Source organism: Trichosurus vulpecula, chromosome 2, assembly GCF_011100635.1.
Source record: "Trichosurus vulpecula isolate mTriVul1 chromosome 2, mTriVul1.pri, whole genome shotgun sequence".
In the NCBI taxonomy this organism is placed as follows: Eukaryota; Metazoa; Chordata; class Mammalia; order Diprotodontia; family Phalangeridae; genus Trichosurus; species Trichosurus vulpecula.
This window is the reverse complement of record NC_050574.1, coordinates 330,690,555-330,711,114: the sequence shown is the minus strand read 5'-3', so window position 1 is coordinate 330,711,114 and position 20,560 is coordinate 330,690,555. Positions and strand designations below refer to the sequence as shown.

Genomic DNA, 20,560 nt, shown 5'->3' with positions numbered 1-20,560 from the left:
CGGCGAGGGCTGAAGCCAGGTTTCAAAGGGACTGGAGAGTGTGGGAGAAGAAATGGAGACCATTTCTGAGGGGATGACTTTTTTTAGGAGTTTGGCTGCATGGTGGGCTGGGCCTGACTTATGCTAGACCCCCTAGTAGTTCAGGTCCAATAGTGGAACAAAATGAGACACTCACAGCACGCTCAGCTGCTATCAAAAGGAGGTTTACATGGCCATAGCTTAAAAAGGATACTCAGAGATACAGTGCTCAGCTTGGGTAGACAGTCTGCAGGGTGGGGTGGGCTGATTCAAAAGGCCTTGAGACATCTATTAATTCCAAAGAGTGAAGACTCCACCTGGGCAGGCCTTCTTTTGTCCTGAAGTAACCAGAAAGCCACGGCCAGAGGTCACCAGAAGCTATACAACTAGGCCCAACCAAGACTTGAGAACACCTTCCTTGGCTTTTAGGAAAAGAATTAGCCTAACGTATTAGAAGGGAGGGAAAGGAACCACGCAGAGAACCCAGAGCACCCACAGGCTACAAAAGGGCAAAGAGATGTTCTTTTGAAGGAATAACAGGGTCATGGAAAGGTTTTTCATGATGGGTGAGACCTGGGTACACAAGCAGCCTTCAGAGGAGGGAGTAATTAAGGAAAGCAAAGAATAGAGAACAAAGGGCAAATGACAAAGTAAATGGGACAATACAGAATCAAGGGCCCAAGTAAAAGGGCAAGCCTTGGGAAGAAGGGTCTGTTCTCTGTCTTCATCAGAGATAAGAGAGCAAAAGAGGAGAGAATGGCAGTGGATGTCAAGAGGCTTTATAAGAGGGGAGAGAAGAGAGAGCTCAAAATAGATGGCCTCTTAATAAAATAGATGACTTTCTTTGCTGAATAAAGTAGAAGGTGAATTCCTGTGCTGATAGGAAATATAGACAGGAGTGGGAAAGGGTATGGAAGAGGACAGAAGCGGGGATTGTATAGAAGGCTTCTGAAGGAATTTGCAGTTTGGAATAGCCTCACGGAATAGCAGGAGAACTTCTTGGGACCTTAAAGGCAATTGAGTCCAACTCTTTCATCTTTGCAGATAAGGAAACTGAGGCAGTTTTAAGAGCAATGTCCTCCAGAGGTTCCCAAAGTGGGCAATACCACCCACTGGGAGACACTGGAACAATCCAGAGGGGTAGTAGTAGCCTCAGGTGCAACTGGGGGGCATTTAATAAAAATAAGGGGGTGGTAGAAGCATAAGGAAAGGAGAGAAGGGAAGAGAAGAAAAACTGTATGTGTTTCATCTGTTGTGTAACAGTTAAAGTTGTAGTGATTACATTATTTTCCAAACAAACACACAAAATCCAAGTTATAACTTATCAGTGGTCAAGCCCACTGACAGGTCTTAACAAGCAAGTGTTGGCAGGTGAGCATGTCACGCATAGTCAAGAAGATAAGAATGCATTGGCAAGAATATGTGCATGTAATGATTTTTTTACAATACAATACTATGGGTTACATGACACAATATTGCATCATCAAAATTTCAATGCAGGAAAAGACCCACAAATTTACAATAAATTATTAAACTTAAGATGCATCATTTTTAAAAAATGTATTTTATAGTTTTTGAAATGACTCAAATTTTAAAAAAAAAAATGTTAAAGGGTTAAAGAAAGTAGATTTCCAGAAGGGTGCTGAGTAATTTTTTTTTCAAGGAGGCAGTAGGCCAGAAATGTTTGGGAACCTATGGACCTAGACAATAAGGCATGGGCAAAGGTGATGGTGAACACATAATCCTAGATTTTTCAGGCAAGAATAACTCCCTTGACCTCAATATAAACTTCTAGAACAGTGATGCTCAGTTTGTCACACCAAATGCCACTCCATCATATGTCACCTGCTCCTCTAAAGATTTGTCCAAACAGCGATATTTACCATCTCTGTGACCCTAGGTAAGTCATTTAAACTCTCTGAGTTTTAGTTTCCTCATCCGACCTCCTGGCTTCCCTCAAGGCTCAGATAAAGCCCTACCCTCTGGGGAAGGGAAGGGAATAAATACGCATTTATATAGCACCTACTACGGTCTAGGCACCGGGATAATTTACAAATATTATCTCACTTTATCCTCACAACAAACCTTAGAGCTATTATTAGCTAAGACAAACAGTTAAGTGACTTGCCCCAGGTCACACAGCTAGTAAGTGTCCCAGGCCAAATCTAAATTCAGGTCTTTCTAACTTCAGGCCCAATACTCTATCCACTGCACATTGGGTGCCTCCAATAAGCCTTTCCTGACCCCCCATAATGCTAGTGTCTGCCTTCTGTTGATTATTTCCAACATACCCAGTATATATGTAGGTTTGTAAATAGTTGTTTGCATGTTGTCTCCCCAGTTAGACTGTGACTTGAGGGCATAGACTATTGCCACTTTTTCTTTGTCTCCCCAGTGTTTAGCACAGCATGTGGCACATAGTAGGCACTTGATAAATGCTGACTTGACTGTAAAATGGGAGTAAGGATATTTGCATTGCCTACCTCAAAAACACCTTGCAAACTGCAAATGTTTTATATCAGTATAACAATTATTATTAGAATGTTATGTTAGGCTCCCCAGGACTTTATCAAATTAGGATAAGAGAAACTTATCCAACACAATCCAACAAAGATGAATCAAGTGCCTACTATGCGCAAAGGATGGAAAGACAATGAAAAACTGTCCCTGATTTCAAAGAGCAGGCATTCCACTGAGGGGAATGGCAAATAAAAAATGTGTCTCCGTACTCAAGTGTTGAAATGCCAGTCCCTGGGCACGAAAATGTGCCCCCTTCAGTATGCTGCTAACTTAGAATGGAATGTGCTGATTCGAGTAATTACAATCTCTGTTTTCTGTAGAGGTATCATTTTCCTCTAAAACAGAAGCCAGTTCATTAACTTGGAAGTGAGAACACCAATATCCTCCCATACAAAAATTAGGTGAAATCTCTCCAGCCATTATCACTCCCCGACTCCCTGCCCACACCACCAACCAACTAATTCCTTCAGGTCCTTCTTGTCCAGGGCAACTCACCAGGCCGAAGGTTCATGGCAATCTTCTGGGGTGTCATCTGAATGACATCTGCATGAGAAGGACTGGAGCCCTTGGTACTTAGAGGAAGGTTCTTCAGAACAGTGATGCTACTCTCTGGGCTCTCAATTTCCCCTTCACAACCATTTTGGAGGAGATTCGTCCTCAGATCACACCGGGAGGTGACTGACCTCAGGTTGCCAAAATCCTAAGAAGAAGGAGAGAGAAGGATGAGAAATCAGACCACTCTTACACCTGTCACCATTTTTTTTTCCTAGATCTCGATACTTGCTAGCTGTGTGACCCTAGGTAAGTCATTTAACCACTCTGGGCTTTGACTTCCTCTTCTGTAAAATATGAATAATGATACACTCCCTACCTAATGAAGACATTGAGTTCCAAATAGTAATAATACTAGTGTTTAAGTAGCACTTCAAGGTCTTCAAAGCATTTTAAAAATATCTAATTTGATCTACACAACAAACCTGCAAGGTAGGCACTATTGTTAGCCCCATTTTTACAAGGGAGGAAACTGAGGCATACAGCAGTTAAGGGACTGACCCAGGGTCACACAACTAGTAAGTGTCTGAGGTCACATTTGAACTCAGGTCTTTCTGAATCCAGGGGCAGGGCCCTAGCCATTGGACTACACATATAACCCTTTAACAGTTTTTTTTTTTTAAATTTAAGTCATTTCAAAAAAATATAAAATATTTTTAAATGATGCATCTTATATTTAATAATTTATTGTAAATTTGTGGGGTTTTTCCTGCATTGACATTTTGATGATGCAATATTATGTCATATAATCGATAGTACTGTATTGTAAACAAATCATTACACACACACGCACTTAATGGATAATCAGACCGTGTAATCAGGAGACACAGAACTGATTATCCCCAAGAAGAATTAAACAGGCTTTCTTAGGATGAGCAATTCTGACGTGAGATCAGCAGAGCCCCTCAGAGCATTTTGGCCAAACTATCCTTCTCTACAAGGAGGCTGCTGTGATACGTCAAAAGGAGAATTCGATTTTGTGCCTGGAGACAGAACCACAGAATCAAAGATTCTTAGGGAATTCCAAAGTCATCCGGTCCAGACTGAACAGGAATCCTGTACAGCAGAGATGTTAACTATCCAATCCAATCCAATCGGTATTTATTAAGTGCCTATCATATGCAAAGCACTGTGCTAAGTGATTCATAATTAATAAAGAGATAGTCCTTCCCCTTAAGGAACTTACAATATAATAGAGGGAGACAACACACAAAAGGATGTAGCAAAGTGAGTAGAGGTTGTTCAGGAGGTAGCTGGAAAGCGGAGGCCTCGTTCCATGGAGTTGAGACCAGGCAGAGCAGGAGACTTGGCCCACAAAATCCAGCGTGGCAGAATCAGATTAAAATGTAATTGGGAAATGTTTTACAAAATAAATAAAAAGACAATCCGACGCAGAAAATATTATGTATGGTTTTCTAAATTAGCCAGCAGGGATCCATTTCTATTTGAGTTTGAAACCGATCATTCTACAGCAGTCCATCCTCAACATGGAAACCAGTGGTGAGGGAGAGCCCACCCCTTCCTGAAGCAGTTGATTCTGCTTCTGAGATAGTTCCAGTGGTTACAGGGATGGGGAATCTATGGCCTCAAGGCCACATGTGACCCTCTAGGTCCTCAAATGAGGCCACCTGGATTCAGTCAAAGGGCCACAACTGAGGACCTAGAGGGCTACACGTGGCCTAGAAGCTGCAGGTTCCCCACCCTTGGATTAAATATTTTTCCTTACAGCAAGCTTAAATTTGTCTCACTGAAACTTCTATCCCTTGCTCGTCATTCTTCTGTCAGTGGCACCAAGAAGACCAAACCTCTTTTAGGGTAGGGTCCTTCAAATATTTGAAGGCAGCTATCATGACCTGCCACCCTCCACCCAAGGCGGGATAATGATAACAAGCATTTATACAGCACCTGAAAGTTTGTAAAACACTAACAAATATTCCCTTTTCTTCTTACAACAACCTTGCATTGTTGGCTCATTCATTTTTCAGTCATATCATGACCCTATTTGGAGTTTTCTTGGCACAGATCCTGGAATAGTTTGTCATTTATTTCCCCAACTCATTTGACAGATGAGGGAACTGAGGCAAACAGGGTTAAGTGACTTGCCCAGGGTCACACAGCTAGTAAGTGTCTGAGGACAGACTGGAACTCAGGGAGTCATCCTGAGTCAGTGTCTTCCTGGCACTCTATCTACTTCACCACCTAGCTGTCCCAACAACCCTGGGAGGTGGCTTCTATTAAGTAGTCCCATCTTTACAAATGAGGAAAATGAAACTGACAAAAATTAAGTGACTTGCCCAGGGTCACATAGTTAATAAGTATCTGAGGCAAAATTTGAGTTTGAGTCTTCCTCACTCCCAACCCAGAACTCTAACCAGAGTTCTACCTAACTGCCTCTAAGCTAAGCATCCCCATTTCCTATGAGTAATCCTTGGTATTCAATCCCCTTGACATCCTGGTAATCCTGCTCATATTCCAATGCCCTTCCTAAACTGAGGTGCTCAGAACTGAACATAATACAATAGACAAGATATGGCCTGACCAGGATAAAGTCCAGAGGAACTCTATCAGGGTGCGCTGGGGCCAGCTGGCTCCCAAGCCAATTATTAAATTTTCATTTGCATTGCACTGACACCTTGAAAAATGGCAAACACTACAGATCACAGCTTGATTTATTGTTTTACTGGCTGTCTAGACTTAAGAAGGTGAAGGAGAAAATGTTAATATAAACTTAAAAGTGCGTTTGTTAAGAGAGAAGTTTGTGAAACATTTACTCCCACCACTGTATTATGGCCTCTTACGTTGACCTTCTCTTAATCCAGCCTAAAATCATATTAGGTTTATTGGCTATCACGTCCTTCTGTCAGCTTATATGGAGGTTGTAGTCCACTAAACACTATATATATATATGTGTGTGTGTGTGTGTGTGTGTGTGTGTGTGTGTGTGTGTGTGTATACATTTTCCACAAGAAGTTATCCATCCATACCTACCCTCTTCTGCACTTGGTGAAGTGGATTTTTTAAATCTGAGTGCAGCATTTTACATTCATCCCTATTGAACTTCATCTTATTAGTCTAAAATGTTTTTTGGGTCCTGATTCTGTTACCTCCCATGTTAACTGTCCCTCCTAGCTGTGTGTCATCTACAAAGGTAATAGGTGTGTCACTTCTGCCTTCCTCTAAGTCAGTGATAAGAATGTTGGGCCAAGGATCCCTGAAACATTTCACTAAAGACTTCTAAATCATGACCCTAGGAACCTTATCAAGAACCTCATCATCCTGTAAGATTTCATCAGCAGTGATGCATACACACAGACACAGACATAGACATAGACACACACAGATACACAGACAGACAGACAGACAGACAGACAGACAGACACACACACACACACACACACACACACACCCTCTGCTGCTCTGATTGGAGGGTGAAGTGGTGAGCTCCCTCCCAAATTTCCATTTAAGAAGGGCACTCAGGCCAACCATTTCTTCTTTTCTCACTAGGCTATACTTCTTTGAACTTTTTCATCATAGCCCCACCCTGGGTATAGACACAGACACAGACACGCACGCACGCGCACACACACACACACATTTCAGCTTTCTACTGTTTAGATTGCAAGCAGCCATAAGGGACTGTCTTTCTTATTTGTATCCCCAACACTTAGCCTATTGTAGGCATTTAATAAATGTTTGTTGACTGACTGACCTTTCCCCAAGTTGACAAGGAGCTATTACAAATTAACATTTGAGAATGGCTGAACAAGTTGTGGTATATGAATGTAACGGAATACTGTTGTGCTATAAGAAGTGATTAGCGGGGAGTTTTCAGAAAAACTGGGAAAGACTGACATGCACTGATGCAAAGTAAAGTGAGCAGAACCAGGAGAACATTGTGCACAGTAACAGTAATATTGTACGATGATCAACTATGGTTGACTTAGCTCTTCTCAGTAAGTCAGTGATCCAAGACAACTCCAAAAGACTCATGATGGAAAATGCCATTCACATCCAGATGAAGAGCTATGGAGTCTGAATACAGATCGAAGCAGACTATTTTCACTTTATTTGGGTTTTTTGTGGGTTTTTTTTTCATTTTGTTCTAATTCTTTTTTCACAACAGGACTAACGTGGAAATGTTTTACATGTTTGCACATGTATTGGGGAGGAGGGAGGAAAGGAAGGGATGGAGAAAAATCTGGGACTCAAAATCTTTCAAAAAATGAATGATGAAAATTGTCTTTCCACGTAATTGGAAAAAATAAAATACTATTAAATATTTTTTAAAAACAAATTACTATTTGAGATGAGAAACCCAGCTATTAATATAATAATCCTATGCTATTCTTTAGCCCAAATGTCATCTTTTCCACACTGATAGTATGAGTGACTGTGAAATGCTTTGCTAAAATCTAAGTATCCTATGTTTACAGCATTACCCTAATCTTCTAACCCCATGAAATATGAAAAGGATCAGTCTCTCTCCATGTCCTGACACTCTCGCTCTGGACTCTGGCCTTCTTTGCCAATCATCTTTCCATCTTGAATAAACTTCTACTCTGGCCTCTTCCCTGTTCCCTCCAAACTGGTGACTGCCTCTCCTAGACCAATATTTCAAAAAAAAGCCTCAGCCAAGCTTCGCTTCACTCCAGATACTCAGGCCTTCTCCTCACAGCCACATTATCCCCTCTACCCTACCCCCTACATTTCAGAATCATAATCAAATCAACTCTAATGTAGTTCCTGGGGAGGGAAAGTCAACTTTTAGGACCAAGCTGCCCCTCCCTGGCCGTCACTAGGGCAGCTAAGTGGCAAAGTGGATAAGGCACCTGAACTGGAGACAGGAAAACTCATCTTCCTGAGTTTAAATCCAGCTTCAGACACTTACTAGCTGTGTGACCTTGGGCAAGTCACTTAACCCTGTTTGCCTCAGTTTCCTCATCTCTAAGATGAGTTGGAGAAGAAAATGGCAAACTGCTCCAGTGTCTTTGCCAAGAAAACCCCAAATGGGGTCACAAAGAGTCTGACATGACTGAAAACAAACAACAACACAACAAAGTTTATCTCCTCATTAAGAATGTAAGTTCCTTGAGGGCAAGGGACTGTCTTCTTTTTTTGTTTTGTATTGTTAGCCCTGGCACTTTGCACAGTGTTTGGCACATAGTAAGCACTGAATACAAACCCACCTAATAAATGAACAAACTTAATTAAAAGTAAATTACTTAATAAATTCATTCATTACACCATACTAGCTCTTAGTCCTCACTGTGCCTCCCTTTCTAAACGCACACGAACCATCCCTTGAACGTAACTTTAGGATTTTGTCTGAAATTGGAGCTCTCTAGCTGATAAATTGCAGATTTCATGATCTTCCTTGGGGGAGGGGGAAGCCAGAGAGAGGGGAGAATCCTTTAGACAAGATGAGTTGAGCTCCTTTCCAGCTCTAAATATATCAGTCTTTCAACAAGCATTTATTACACTCCTACTATATGCCAGGCAATGTGCTAATAACTGGGGGTACAGAGACAAAAATTAAATTGTCCTGTCCTCAAGGAGCTTCCATTCTAATAGGGGAAATGCCATGCGCATATGTAAGTATATACAGAATATCTTCAAAATGAAACAAGGTAGTTTTGGAAGGAAGGGCATGGTACCTGGGGGAAACTAGGAAAAGTTTCCTGTAAAAGACAGTGCTTGAATTGAGTCTTGAAGGAAGTCAGGGATTCCAAGACTCAGGTGAAAAAGGAATACATTTTCAACACAGGGATAGACAGCCAGTGGAAAGATATGGAGATAAGAGGCGGAACAGGACTAATTCCCTAAGAGTTCCTTTTAAAAAAAAATGACCAGGGGGGGCGGGTCAGGAACAATTTCTACAACTGAATCCCCCAAATCCCTTCCCCCAAAAGTTTCTTCTTTCTCTCTCATCAGCCTATTTCAGATCAGTATTGGTCCATCTCACCCCAACCTCCTTGGAATTTGAATTTCTCCTAATCCTCTGGGCTAGACATTCCTTTCTTTAACCCAGACAAGGCTGAGGTTAAAAATGTTGCTAAGGAAATAAAGAAAAAAGCAAAATTATGTCAAGTTGCAAAGGTCAGAACAGAGGCATACCTTGGAGATATTGTGGGTTTGGTTCCAGACCACTGCAATAAAGCAATTATCACAATAAAGGGAGTCACATGAATTTTTGGGTTTCCCAGTACATAGAAAAGGGATGTTTACACTATGCTGTCATCCATTAAGTATGCAATAGCATTATGTCTAAAAAACAATGTACATACCTTCATTAAAAATACTTTATTGTGAAAAAAAATGCTAACCATTATCTGAGCCTTCAGCAAGTCCTAATCTTTTTTCTGGTGAAGGGTCTTGCCTCGGTGATGATGGCTGCCAAATGATCAGGGTGGTGCTTGCTGAAGGTTGGGGTGGCTGTGGCAATTACTTAAAGTAAGACAATAATGAAGTTTGCCCCATTGATGACTCTTCCTTTCACTTGAATACTTAGAGGCCATCATGGGGTTACTAGTTGGCCTAATTATAATATTGTTATATCTCAAAAAAATAGGGAGGCCTGAGGAGAGGAGGAAAGACTGGGGAATGGGTGGTCAGGGGAGCAGATAGAACACAGACATTTATCGATTAGGTTCACTGCCTTATATGGGCACCATTCATGGCATCCCAAAATAATTGCAACAGTAACATCAAGGATCACCGATCACAGATCACCATAACAGATAAAATAATAATGAAAAAGTGTGAAATATTGCAAGAATCACCCTGTGATACAGAGACACAGATGTGAGCACATGCTGTTGGAAAAATGGTTTCAATACAACTTGCTCCATGTAGGGTTGCCACAAACCTTCAAGTTGTAAAAAGAACAATGTCTGCAAAATGCAATAAAAGGAGGTATGCCTGTACTTTATCATTCGACCCCTTCTGATCCATTAAGCACAAAGGTAGTCACACCCCTGGTCCAATTCTGTACTCAGGCCATGCATGCCTTTTTATAAGCAGCCTCCATCCTTATGGGCCTGGGACATATTAATGCTCTGGAGCATGACTTTCCTGTGTGCTTCACCAGCTAATCCTTAGAACCAAAGCTCACACCTGCTGTACCACCCAAAAAGTTACCACATGTGGGCCTTAACTCATTAGCAAAGCCTGGATAACAGATGTCCTCACAGCAATTCATTAACAAACATTTGACCTACTATGTGCCAGGCACTGTGCTAGGAATAAAAATACAAAAAATGAAGTCATGTCTACTCTCAAAGAGCACACATTTTAATGGGGAAGAAATGCATTAAGAATAATTAATAATTCATTAAGAAATGAATTAAGGTTCTCTTTCCTCTTCTGCGGCTTCAGAAGATAGAGTCCTTTGGAACTGTCTTGGATCACCGTATTGATTGGAGCAACTAAATGTTTTACATTTGCTCATCATTACAACATTGCTGATACTATGCACAATGATTTCCCAGTTCTCACTTCACTTTATATCAGTTCATATAGGACTTGTCATGTTTATTAAGTGCCTACTATGTGCCGGGCACTATGCTAAGAGCTGAGAATACAGTGGGGGTGGGGGGGAGGGAATAAGGAGCTTACAATAGAAAACATTCAAAAAGAAGCTGAAGAGGTATGGGGAGGGAGGGGCACTGGTAGAAGGAAGGTACCCACGAGAGAATGACGGAAAAGTCCAGGAGTCATGTTGGGTGGGAGATGAAGAGATGGTTGGCCTGAGCCCTTCCTTAAATGGAGGTTCTGGGAGGAACTCTCCACTTGCCAGTCAGAGGAAGGAAGCCTGCAGACCCATACCAGGGCTGAAGTGATTTTACAGGAAGAAGAGATTTTTGCATGATGGAAAAGTCTAGATGAGGGAGTGCAGCTGGGTGGGAAACTCTTCTGGTGGTGGCAAAAGAGCAGCTTTGGGCATGATTTATGATTCCTTTAAAGAAAAATCAAACAAAGCACAGGCTTGCAAGGCATAAGAATCAAGAAAACAGTGAAAGGAATGCATGAATGGAATGAGGCAAGTCAGGGGTGCTGCACAGGCACATGTTGGTGCTGGCAAGAGGGAAGACTAAGTGATTTTTATCGGGGAAGGCAGTATGGAGTTTTTCACCAGAGCATAAAATAAGCTAGGTAAGAGCTTTTTTGTTTGGTTTTGTTGTTGTGATGGTGTTTTTCTAAGGTACCTTTACCACAGCTTACGACTGCCAGCTTCTCCTACTGCCCCACTCAGGGATACTGTCCCTTTCTAGGATCCTCCCCTGCTGCTTTACAATACCACAACTTAAAGCATACAGCAATAATAGTGGGCAATTTTCCCTATTGACAAGAGAAGGGTCATTTCATTTCCATTCTAGACAGGTGAGGTTTAACTATCAGGTAAAGTGATGAACTGACTCTAGTGCATGCCAAAGGCTACAGAACTTTTTACTCCACATAAAATACATGCAATATTAAGTATGATACAACAACATGACTGTGGTGGTTCAGTTGCTTCAGTTATATCCGACTCTTTGTGACCCCTCTTGGGGTTTTCTTAGCAAAGATACTGGAGTGGTTTGCCATTTCCTTCTCCAGCTCATTTTACAGATGAGGAAACTGAGGCAAACAGGGTTAAGTGATTTACCCAGGGTCACATAGCTAGGAAGTGTCTGAGGCCAGACTGGAACTCAGGAGGATGAATCTTTCTGACTCCAGGCTTAGTACTCTATCCAATGGGCCACCTAGCTGCCCCCACAGCAATGCTATAAAGGCAAACAATTTTGAAAGAACTCTGATCAAGGCAGTGACCAACCACTATTTCAGAGGACCAATGATGAAGCAAGGATATTACCCACTCCCTAACGGACAAGCTGATGGATGTAGAGGGGAAAGACAGAGACAGATGCAGAGAGACAGAAAGAAAAGAGGAGAGAGAGAAAGGGGAGAGAGAGAGAGAAAGAGAAAGGAAGAGAGAAAGGGAGCATTTTTATATACACAAACACAAATATGTAGCCATATATAATTATATATTAATATTATACATTATAATATTAATTATGAATATAGTAATTGTATATAGCCAATTTGGGAATTTGTTTTGTTTGTGCATATTTTTACAAGGGTTTTGTTTTTCTTTTTTTAATGTTTGGGGGAAGGAAGGAGGGACAGTCAAGTTTTTTGTTCATTAAAAGATTTTAAATAATGGTACAAATGATCAGGATTTAGACAGATCTGCGTTGGCGAGAGTTCAATTCAATTTAATAGCATTTATTAGGCACTTACTGCATACCAAGCATTGTGCTAAATGTTAGGGATATAAAAAACAACATGGGAAAGACAACAGTCTCTTCCTTCAAGGAGCTTCATTCTAAGAGGGGAAGGAGTGGGCAGCGTGTACACAGATAAGTAAATACACAATATATACAAACTTGGAGGAAGGACATAGACAGCACTAACAGGAAAGGCATCCACTCAGAAGTGACACAAGCCGATTCTTAAAGGATGCTCTGGATTCCAAGAGACACCAAGGAGGGAGAAGAGCATGAGAATTAAAGAAGACTTCAAGAATCAGGCAGGCCTTTCAGTGCACCTTGAAGGATCACATAGAGTCTGAAGGCAACTCAGAGGTCACCTAGTCTAATCCCCTATTTTACAAATGAGGATTAAGTAATTATAATTAGTGTAAAGAGAAATTAAGTGACTTGACCAAGGTCTAGGATTTGAACTCAGGTCTTGCGACCCAAGTTCAACACTCTCTCTGGTACCAAGATGGTAGCTGAGGTTTGTTAGTGTCAGACTGTGACATGAATGGCTAACAACAGAACAGCGACTGTTATGTGGGGCCCAGAAACTCAGGCAATATTTAAAAAACCAAGCAATTATCAGGAGTTTGAGGGAGCAATAAGTCTACGTAGGAAGTCAAAGCTAGAGAAATAACCTTGACTTTGTTCCTCCTTCATTTTCAGAGGAACAACGACATCACAGTTGATGTCTTCACTTGTGAGTGAATTGGATTTAAGTAAGGAAGAACTGCACAAAGTCACCAGCCTCATTCTCTCTTCCTGAGTCGTCCAAGTCCACTGGGAGGGCAAAAGTCAAGATGACTGGTGATGGTCCGGGATGCAGGAGATGATGACCTTGGCATCTTCGATGTTTGACCAAGCTCTCGGCACTGCTTCAGCCACCTTCATGGCCATCAGAACAAATTATTCTCATCCACCCATTCCTCTTGGGGGAAGTCTTCACATACTTGGGGTAGACATCCCCCTACCTCACCAACATGCTTGAGGCCCATTGGTTACCCTCAACCTGGTTTAGCCCACCTACCAAAACAGTTTTAGAAATAAAGGAAAAGTTCCAGAGTCCCTAGCATTCCACAGCATTCTTTTCACCATGCCATGTGCTCAACACAAATAAATGAACTGAGGCCGGAGAGGTGGGGGACTTGCCCCAAAATCACAAAGACAAGGATCCAGCATCTAAAATATCAGGCACTCTAACGTGTTAATCAAGCAGAAACAACAAATGGATTCTGATCCCAGGCAGGGAATATTTATTTTCAGCCTCTTTTTAAAAGTGCTGCTGGGTGGTAGTGGTCTGAACTCATAGGCAAAAGGACCACAGTCAAATTATCACCTATGAGGGAGCGCACAGATCTATCTGATTCTGGTTGGAGCAGAAAGGCTAAGAATACTTGGAGTGCCTGGGAAGTGGACAGAATCATAGCACTGCTGTTCTCTGGCCCTCTCTTCTCCAAGCAGAACATTACCAGTTCTGTCAACTGATCCTCCTAGAACATGGACACCAGGCCCATGACCATTCTGCTTATCCCTCCTGTGGGCTCCTTTCCAGGTATCAATGTCCTTTATAAAATTTTGAAGCCCTTCAGAACCTGGCCCTTGCCTATCTTTCCAGTCTTCTTCCACTCTCCCCCTGCCCTGCACCTTACACTCAGTGATCCAGTGACATTGGCTTCCTTGAAGTTCCATCTCCCATCTCCAGGCATTTACTTTCACTGACTGTTGCACCTGCCTGGAATCTCTCCCTCCTCATCAACATCTACTGGATTTTCTTGCTTTCTTCAAGTCACACCTAAAATCCTGCCTTCTGTGAGAAGCCTTTCCTGCTCCCCCTTAGAGCTAGTGCTTTTCCTCTCTGGCTTATCTCCAATTAACCTTGCATGGGTTTTGTTTGTATGCAATGGCTCACCTGTTGTCATGCAGCTTATCAGACTGTGAGGTCCTTGAGATCAGGGACTGTTTTTTGCTTTTTTGTATCCCCATGGCTCAGTGTCTGGCACACAGTAAGTGCTTACTAAATGCTTGTTGGTTGTCCTTCTTATTAACTGATGGTCAAGGTCCCCCATTGCATCCTGGGCTATCTCCAGCTGTCCTGATCTATATCTGGCCACTGGACATAGATGGCTCTGGAGGAAAAAATGAGCCTGGTGACTTTGCAGAGCCCTCCCTCACTCAAATCAAAGTCAGCTGCAAGTCATGTCATCATTTCCCTGATGTCATGGTCCTCTTCAAGAAAAAAAGACAAGACAAAAAAGTAAGGGGAAAAGGGATAAGGGCAGGGGAGTGGGGTGACAGAAGGGAGGGCAGACTGGGGAAAGGGACGATCAGAATATATGCCATCTTGGGGTAGGGGTAGGGTAGAAATGGGGAGAAAATTTGTAACTCAAAATCTTGTGGAAATCAATGTTGAAAACTAAAAAATATTAAATGAAGAAATAAAGGAAAAAAAAGAATAAAAGACAAGCAACAACAATTGACTGAATGACTAGTGTCTAGAAGTGAACAAAAAACTCCAGATGTGGTCTCACCAGGGAAGAGTACAGGGGAATAACATAGGTGGGGAGAGAGGACAAAGAGCCTTGAATTGATAGGACGAGAAGCTTAGACTTTATCCTTTCTGTTTTCAGTACAGAAATAGGGACCGTTAGAGCTGAAAGGAGTCTTGAAGATTATGTAGACTGACCCCTTAGCAGTGGAGATTTAGAGATGGGAGGGATCAATCCCCCCCCCCTACTTTTTTTTCATGAAGAAAGGCCCAGAGAGGTTTAGCAAGTTGCCAAAGGTCACATGAGTTCTATATGTCAGAGCTGGAGACTGAATTCCGGGCCCAGCACTCCAAAAGCAGTGTTCTTTTCATCGTACATACTCACACTACAAATAGATAAACTGAGGCCCAGGAGGTGAGGGGCTTGCTCAAAATCACAAAGCTGATTAGTGGTAAAGCTGGAACTGGAACCCAAGTGTTCCAGATAATACCTTTTCTGCCACATCATTACTTTCTGTACTTAAAACAATCATATTAAAAATTAAAATCATATTCCAGGCCGTCTTGGGGAGGGAGGGGAGGAGGAGGGAGGGAAGAAAATCTGGAACTCAAAATTATGTAGAACCGAGTGTTGTAAACTAAAAATAAAAAAAAATGCTATAATAAAAAAAATTAAAATCATTACCCATTAGTGTAATGAACAAAAGACAATGGAAATGAAGATTTGGGAAGGTTAACCTCATGGCTGCAGATAAGATGGACTGAAGGGAAAATAGCCTAATTGTCGTTATCAGTGTTTAGTCATTTTCATTCATGTCCAACTCTCTGGGACCCCATTTGGAGTTTTTTTTGGGAAAGATTGGTTTGTGCCATTTCCTTCTCCAGCTCATCTTACAGATAAGGAAACTGAGGCAGAGTTAAATGACTTGACCAAGGTCACACACCTAGTATGTGTTGGAGGCACAATTTGAACTCTGATCTTCCTAACTTCTACTGCACCACTAGCTGCTCAATAAGATTAGTTTTCACAAGTCCAAAATAATTAGGATTATTTTATTTATGTATGGCCACTGGACCTAGATGGGTCCCTTTCTTTCTGCACACTCTGAACCTGATCCAGCAAAATATTCCTTTTAAGAATTATTTTATTTCTCTGTATGAGTGGTTAAGAGCTGTCCTGTCAATCACATCTCTTCTGACCAGTCACAAAAGGAAAGAAAAGAATATTGCCATACCTCTGGGACCAGCTTTTCAGCCCCTTGTCCCCCAGGGAAAAATCAACCCACCAGAAAGATGTCAAATAGTTTTTCAGTTTTGTCCGAAGAGGCAACACTCAGCTCAGGCAATCACTACAAAGCTAACAGACTAGGCTGGCAGGGAGCTTTTGTTTAAAGGCTTAGAAAGAGCCCCAAGCCAGGGTGGGAGACGCAACACAGGTGTAGCCTGATGGGATCCAAGAATAGAAAACTCCCCATAACTCATTCACTCTTGTCACTTGGCAAGTCAGTCTGCATGGAGATGCCACCTCAGCACAATTCCCCAGGCATTGGTGTGTACAGACTTTGGAGGTAAAAGCCTAGGGCTAGAGAGCCAGTTCCACCCTATACTGGCCACCTTGCTAGAACGATATTACTAACTTCTCTGCACCTGGTTTTCCTCATTTAAAAAATAGGGATAAAAAACAAGGATAAAAATATGCTCACAGGGAATGCACTACACAAACATGCCCCAAAACAAAAGATATCAGGAAAATAAGATTTTTTTTTAAAAAGATTACATATATATATATGAAAGATAGGTACTAGACTTATGATCATTTTTTTAGGGAGATCTCAGAGGAGAATTTCCTCTACATCGAGGCAGGTTATCTCCTTTGCAACTTTGAGTCTGAAAGACCTGCCTCTAGCACTCACAGGTTAAAAACTTACCCAGAGGGGGCAGCTAGGTGGTGCAGTGGATAGAGTACCAGACGTGGAGTCGGGAAGACTCATCTTTCTGAATTCAGACATTTCCTAGCTGTGTGACCCTGGGCAAGTCACTTAACCCTGTTTGCCTCAGTTTTCTCATCTGTAAAATGAGCTGGAGAAGGAGATGGCAAGCCACTCCAGTATCTTTGCCATGAAAACCCCAAATGGGGCCGCAAGTCATCAAACAACTGAAAACAACTCAACAATAACATTGATGACAAAGACGATGGCACTGTTCACATACCACTGCTCCCTAGGCTTTGAAAATTGCTGAGGATCCTAGAGTACTGTGTCCTAAGCTGTTCACATATTAACTCCCAGGAAGAAGTTTATAGACCAATCTAAGTCTTCCAAGTACAATGATGGATCACAAGAAAGGCTCAGAACCTCTTTTCCAGGATCCTAGAGTGATCAAAATGGAGCCCCCACCCAGGAGCTACTGGAGGTAGTTCCTACCTTCAAGATGGTTAAATTTTCAGCGTGAGCATTTACACCTCCAAAATCAAAGACTATAAATCCCGGCTTGATATATTGTTTTATTGATTGTCTAAACTAAAGAAAGTGATGGAAAAAATGTTGTTAATACAAATGAAATTAAAAAGTTTGTCCGGCACACATTTTTTTTTCTGGAGAGACATTTTTTGAACATTTACCAGCACATCTCTCCTTGCCCCATCTAATACAATAATTATTACAGAGTCTTTATTCCTCCTCCCCTCAGCCTCTCTGAAATGGAAACTACCAGAAGTTGAACAACTGGAAATCTGTGATCCTTAGAACTACTGCTAAGCTCTGAAGTTGAAATAGTTCAAATTAATGGTGAGGAACTGTTTTGCCAAAGGCTATTGACTGATGGGAGCTGGAAAATGATCAAATATACCTAACATAAAGGAAACTCCCATTGATTCCAAACTGGAAATAATCTCAGAGACCATCTAATAGGAAATTGTCATTTTAGACCTGAGGAGACTGAGGCTCAGAAAGACAAAGTGCTTTGTCCAAGGTCACACAGAGCAGTTCTGCTTTAGGGGAGAGAAAGAGGAGGGGAGGAGGGAAGGAAGGAAGGAAGGAAGGAAAAGAAAAAGAAAGAAAAGAGAGAGGGAGGGAAGAAGGAAGGAAGGAGAAATTAAGAGAGAGAAAGATACAAAAGAAAAAAGGGAGAGGAAGGGAGGGAAAATAAAAGGACAGAAAGGAAGGAAAGAAAGAGCCAAAACCCTTAAAAGCAACCATCAAATTAATTTACCAAGATTGCCATTTTCAATCCTTTAAATTTTTCTCAATGGTAAATTTACAGAATATTACAAAAAAAATTTTACGCCCCCCCCCCAATCCTACCTAAATTTTTGAAGAATCAGTAAAATCATCTCTTTCCCTAGTTTTCAATTTAAAAATCCCTCATTTCCTGTCCTAGGGAGGAAAAAATAAGAGGTTATTAGATTTCATTTTACAGGAGGAAGGGGAGTCAACTTTCAAAAAGCTAAGCTCTCATCTTTCAGCCTTTCATTAAGTTTTTACTGAAGGACTTGGAAGCTATGCTTCATTTTCAAACCTATAAACAAGGGGAATGAGGGAAGGGAACAAGCATTTATTAAGCACCCACTATGTGTCTGGCACTGTGCTAAGTACTTTACAAATTTTATCTCATTGGATATTTTCATAGATATACATGTTGTTCTTGCTACTTGTGTTATAGGCTAAATAAATTAAGAAGTGGGCTAATGTGGCCCATTAAGAGTCCCCAAAATGTTAAAAATTAAACTAGCAACTCGCTCTGCCTTTCCTTCATCATTATACCCAACAAACTTTAATCATATGACTTGGTTTAACTGGTATTCAGAGTTAATAACATGGTCAGGTGGAAAAAGCTGAGGGCCAGGGAGAAGAGAGACCTGGGTTCTTCTACTCCTGTCTCTGTCACATGCTAGCTGTGGGATTCTGGGAAATATGCTTAACCTTGTTTTCTTCACCTGTAAAATAAAAATTTTCAATTAGATGATCTCTACCACTCCTTCCAGGTGTAGGAGCCTTTATGAGAGATAGCTTGGAGTGATGGGTAGAGTACAGGACTTAAAGCCCGAAAAGACCTGACTTCTGACACTTATTAGCACTATCATCCTGGGTAAGTCATTTAACCTCTCTGAGTTTGTTTCCTAATCTGTAAAAAGAGGGGGGGTTAGACAAGATGGCCTCTAAGGGCCCTTCTAGGTCTAAATCTAGGTCTAAGGGGCTAATGGTTTTTGGCTGAGCTGTTTCACTGAAGCGAATCAGGAGCCATTCTGAACAATTATGCACACTGGGTATAAATTAGAAAATTCAAAGATTAAGACAATCAGATTCAGGTGGGCATTTCAATGCATACACTCCAATAAGCCATAGCAATAAATTAATTTGACCAAATTGTCCCTTGACTTACAAACTCAAATATTTTGAACATTTGTAATCTCCCACTCTAGACCCCCTCCCCACCCCAACACCCAAAAGAATTCCTGAGCCAGGGTCAGGCATTTCATTCCTTTCTAGCACATTATAGCCAAGCAAGGGACACTCCTGTAAACAGTACCATTCAACAATCGCCTTATCCCACATATCTAACAATGTATTTCTGTATGTGAATGCACACACAGAGAAGGATTCTAGGAAAAGTCAGCTTATCATGAATATAACTCGCTACCCCAGAGTTTTGGGTGAAGAAGCTACTTCTGGGTCCCATCAGGTCACAGAGGTGATGCTTTGTTGATGTGGTTACAACTAATATACTGATGTAACATAAACCAATGTGTTTCAGATTCTGGCTCATATGACATACACTCTCTGTAACAAAAGAGCTCAGGTATGTGCTGTTTGTATTGAAGATAAGATCACAGAAGTATGTATTTGGAGCTGGAAGTGACTTTAGAGGTCATTGAGTCAAATCCCCTCATTTTACAGATGAGGAAACTGAGACCCAATGAAGTTAAGTAAATTGACTTGCCCAAGGTCACACAGCTAGAAAGTATCAGATGTGGATTTATAACCCAAGTCCAGTGTAAGACTCCAGTTGCCAATCCATATTGAATTCTTTACAGTGGAGGGGTCAAACTCCTGGCCCCAAATGCAGCCCTACCAGGTCAAAATTTAATCAGGAGTTAACAAAATAAACAAAACTACAATGGAGAACAGATAATGTTAATATGTGGTTTTCTAAGTCAATATGGCCCACAGGGATCCTTATGTATGGTTTAGTGGCCCCAGATACTACTGCTTAGGCTCTTTTGTGTTACAACTCAGGAACCACAATACCACATGCTATTAAAGGATTATGCAATTTCCAAAGCCCTTAGACATACATGATCTCATCTGATTTTCACACAAACTCTTTAGGGTAGGTATTCTTGTCCCCATTTTATAAATGGGGAAACTGAGATTCAGAGACTACCTCTTTGGAGTTCTTCAGAGAGAGGCTGGCTGTCAATTGTATCATAACGAGGATGCTTGCCATCATCAATGGGTTGGACTCAATGGCCACTGAGGTCTTTTCCAATTCTCAAATTCTTTGATTTTGGGATTCAATGAAGATAGTCCTCAATGCCTAAAGCCATTCAAGATTTGGTTCTCCCAGAACGAAAAGCTCTAATGGCGTCACCACTGAGATCAGAAAACTTTGGTTTGCACATTTGGTGGGGGTGAGGGAGGGGATGGTGTCTGGGTCTGTAGTTTCAGCAGTGTGGTGAACTCCCAGT

The 20,560-nt window shown here is 41.5% G+C and overlaps 1 protein-coding gene across 1 annotated transcript in view; it reads right to left on the bottom strand.

The window, feature by feature from the left end:
- The window catches only part of ITGB5 (integrin subunit beta 5), a 192,264-nt gene that overhangs the window by 146,468 nt on the left and 25,236 nt on the right, over window positions 1–20,560 (bottom strand). The window contains exon 3 of the mRNA XM_036745271.1: window positions 3,034–3,238. Within this exon, the coding sequence (XP_036601166.1) occupies window positions 3,034–3,238 (205 nt within the window). The remainder of the gene's footprint in view (window positions 1–3,033; window positions 3,239–20,560) is intronic.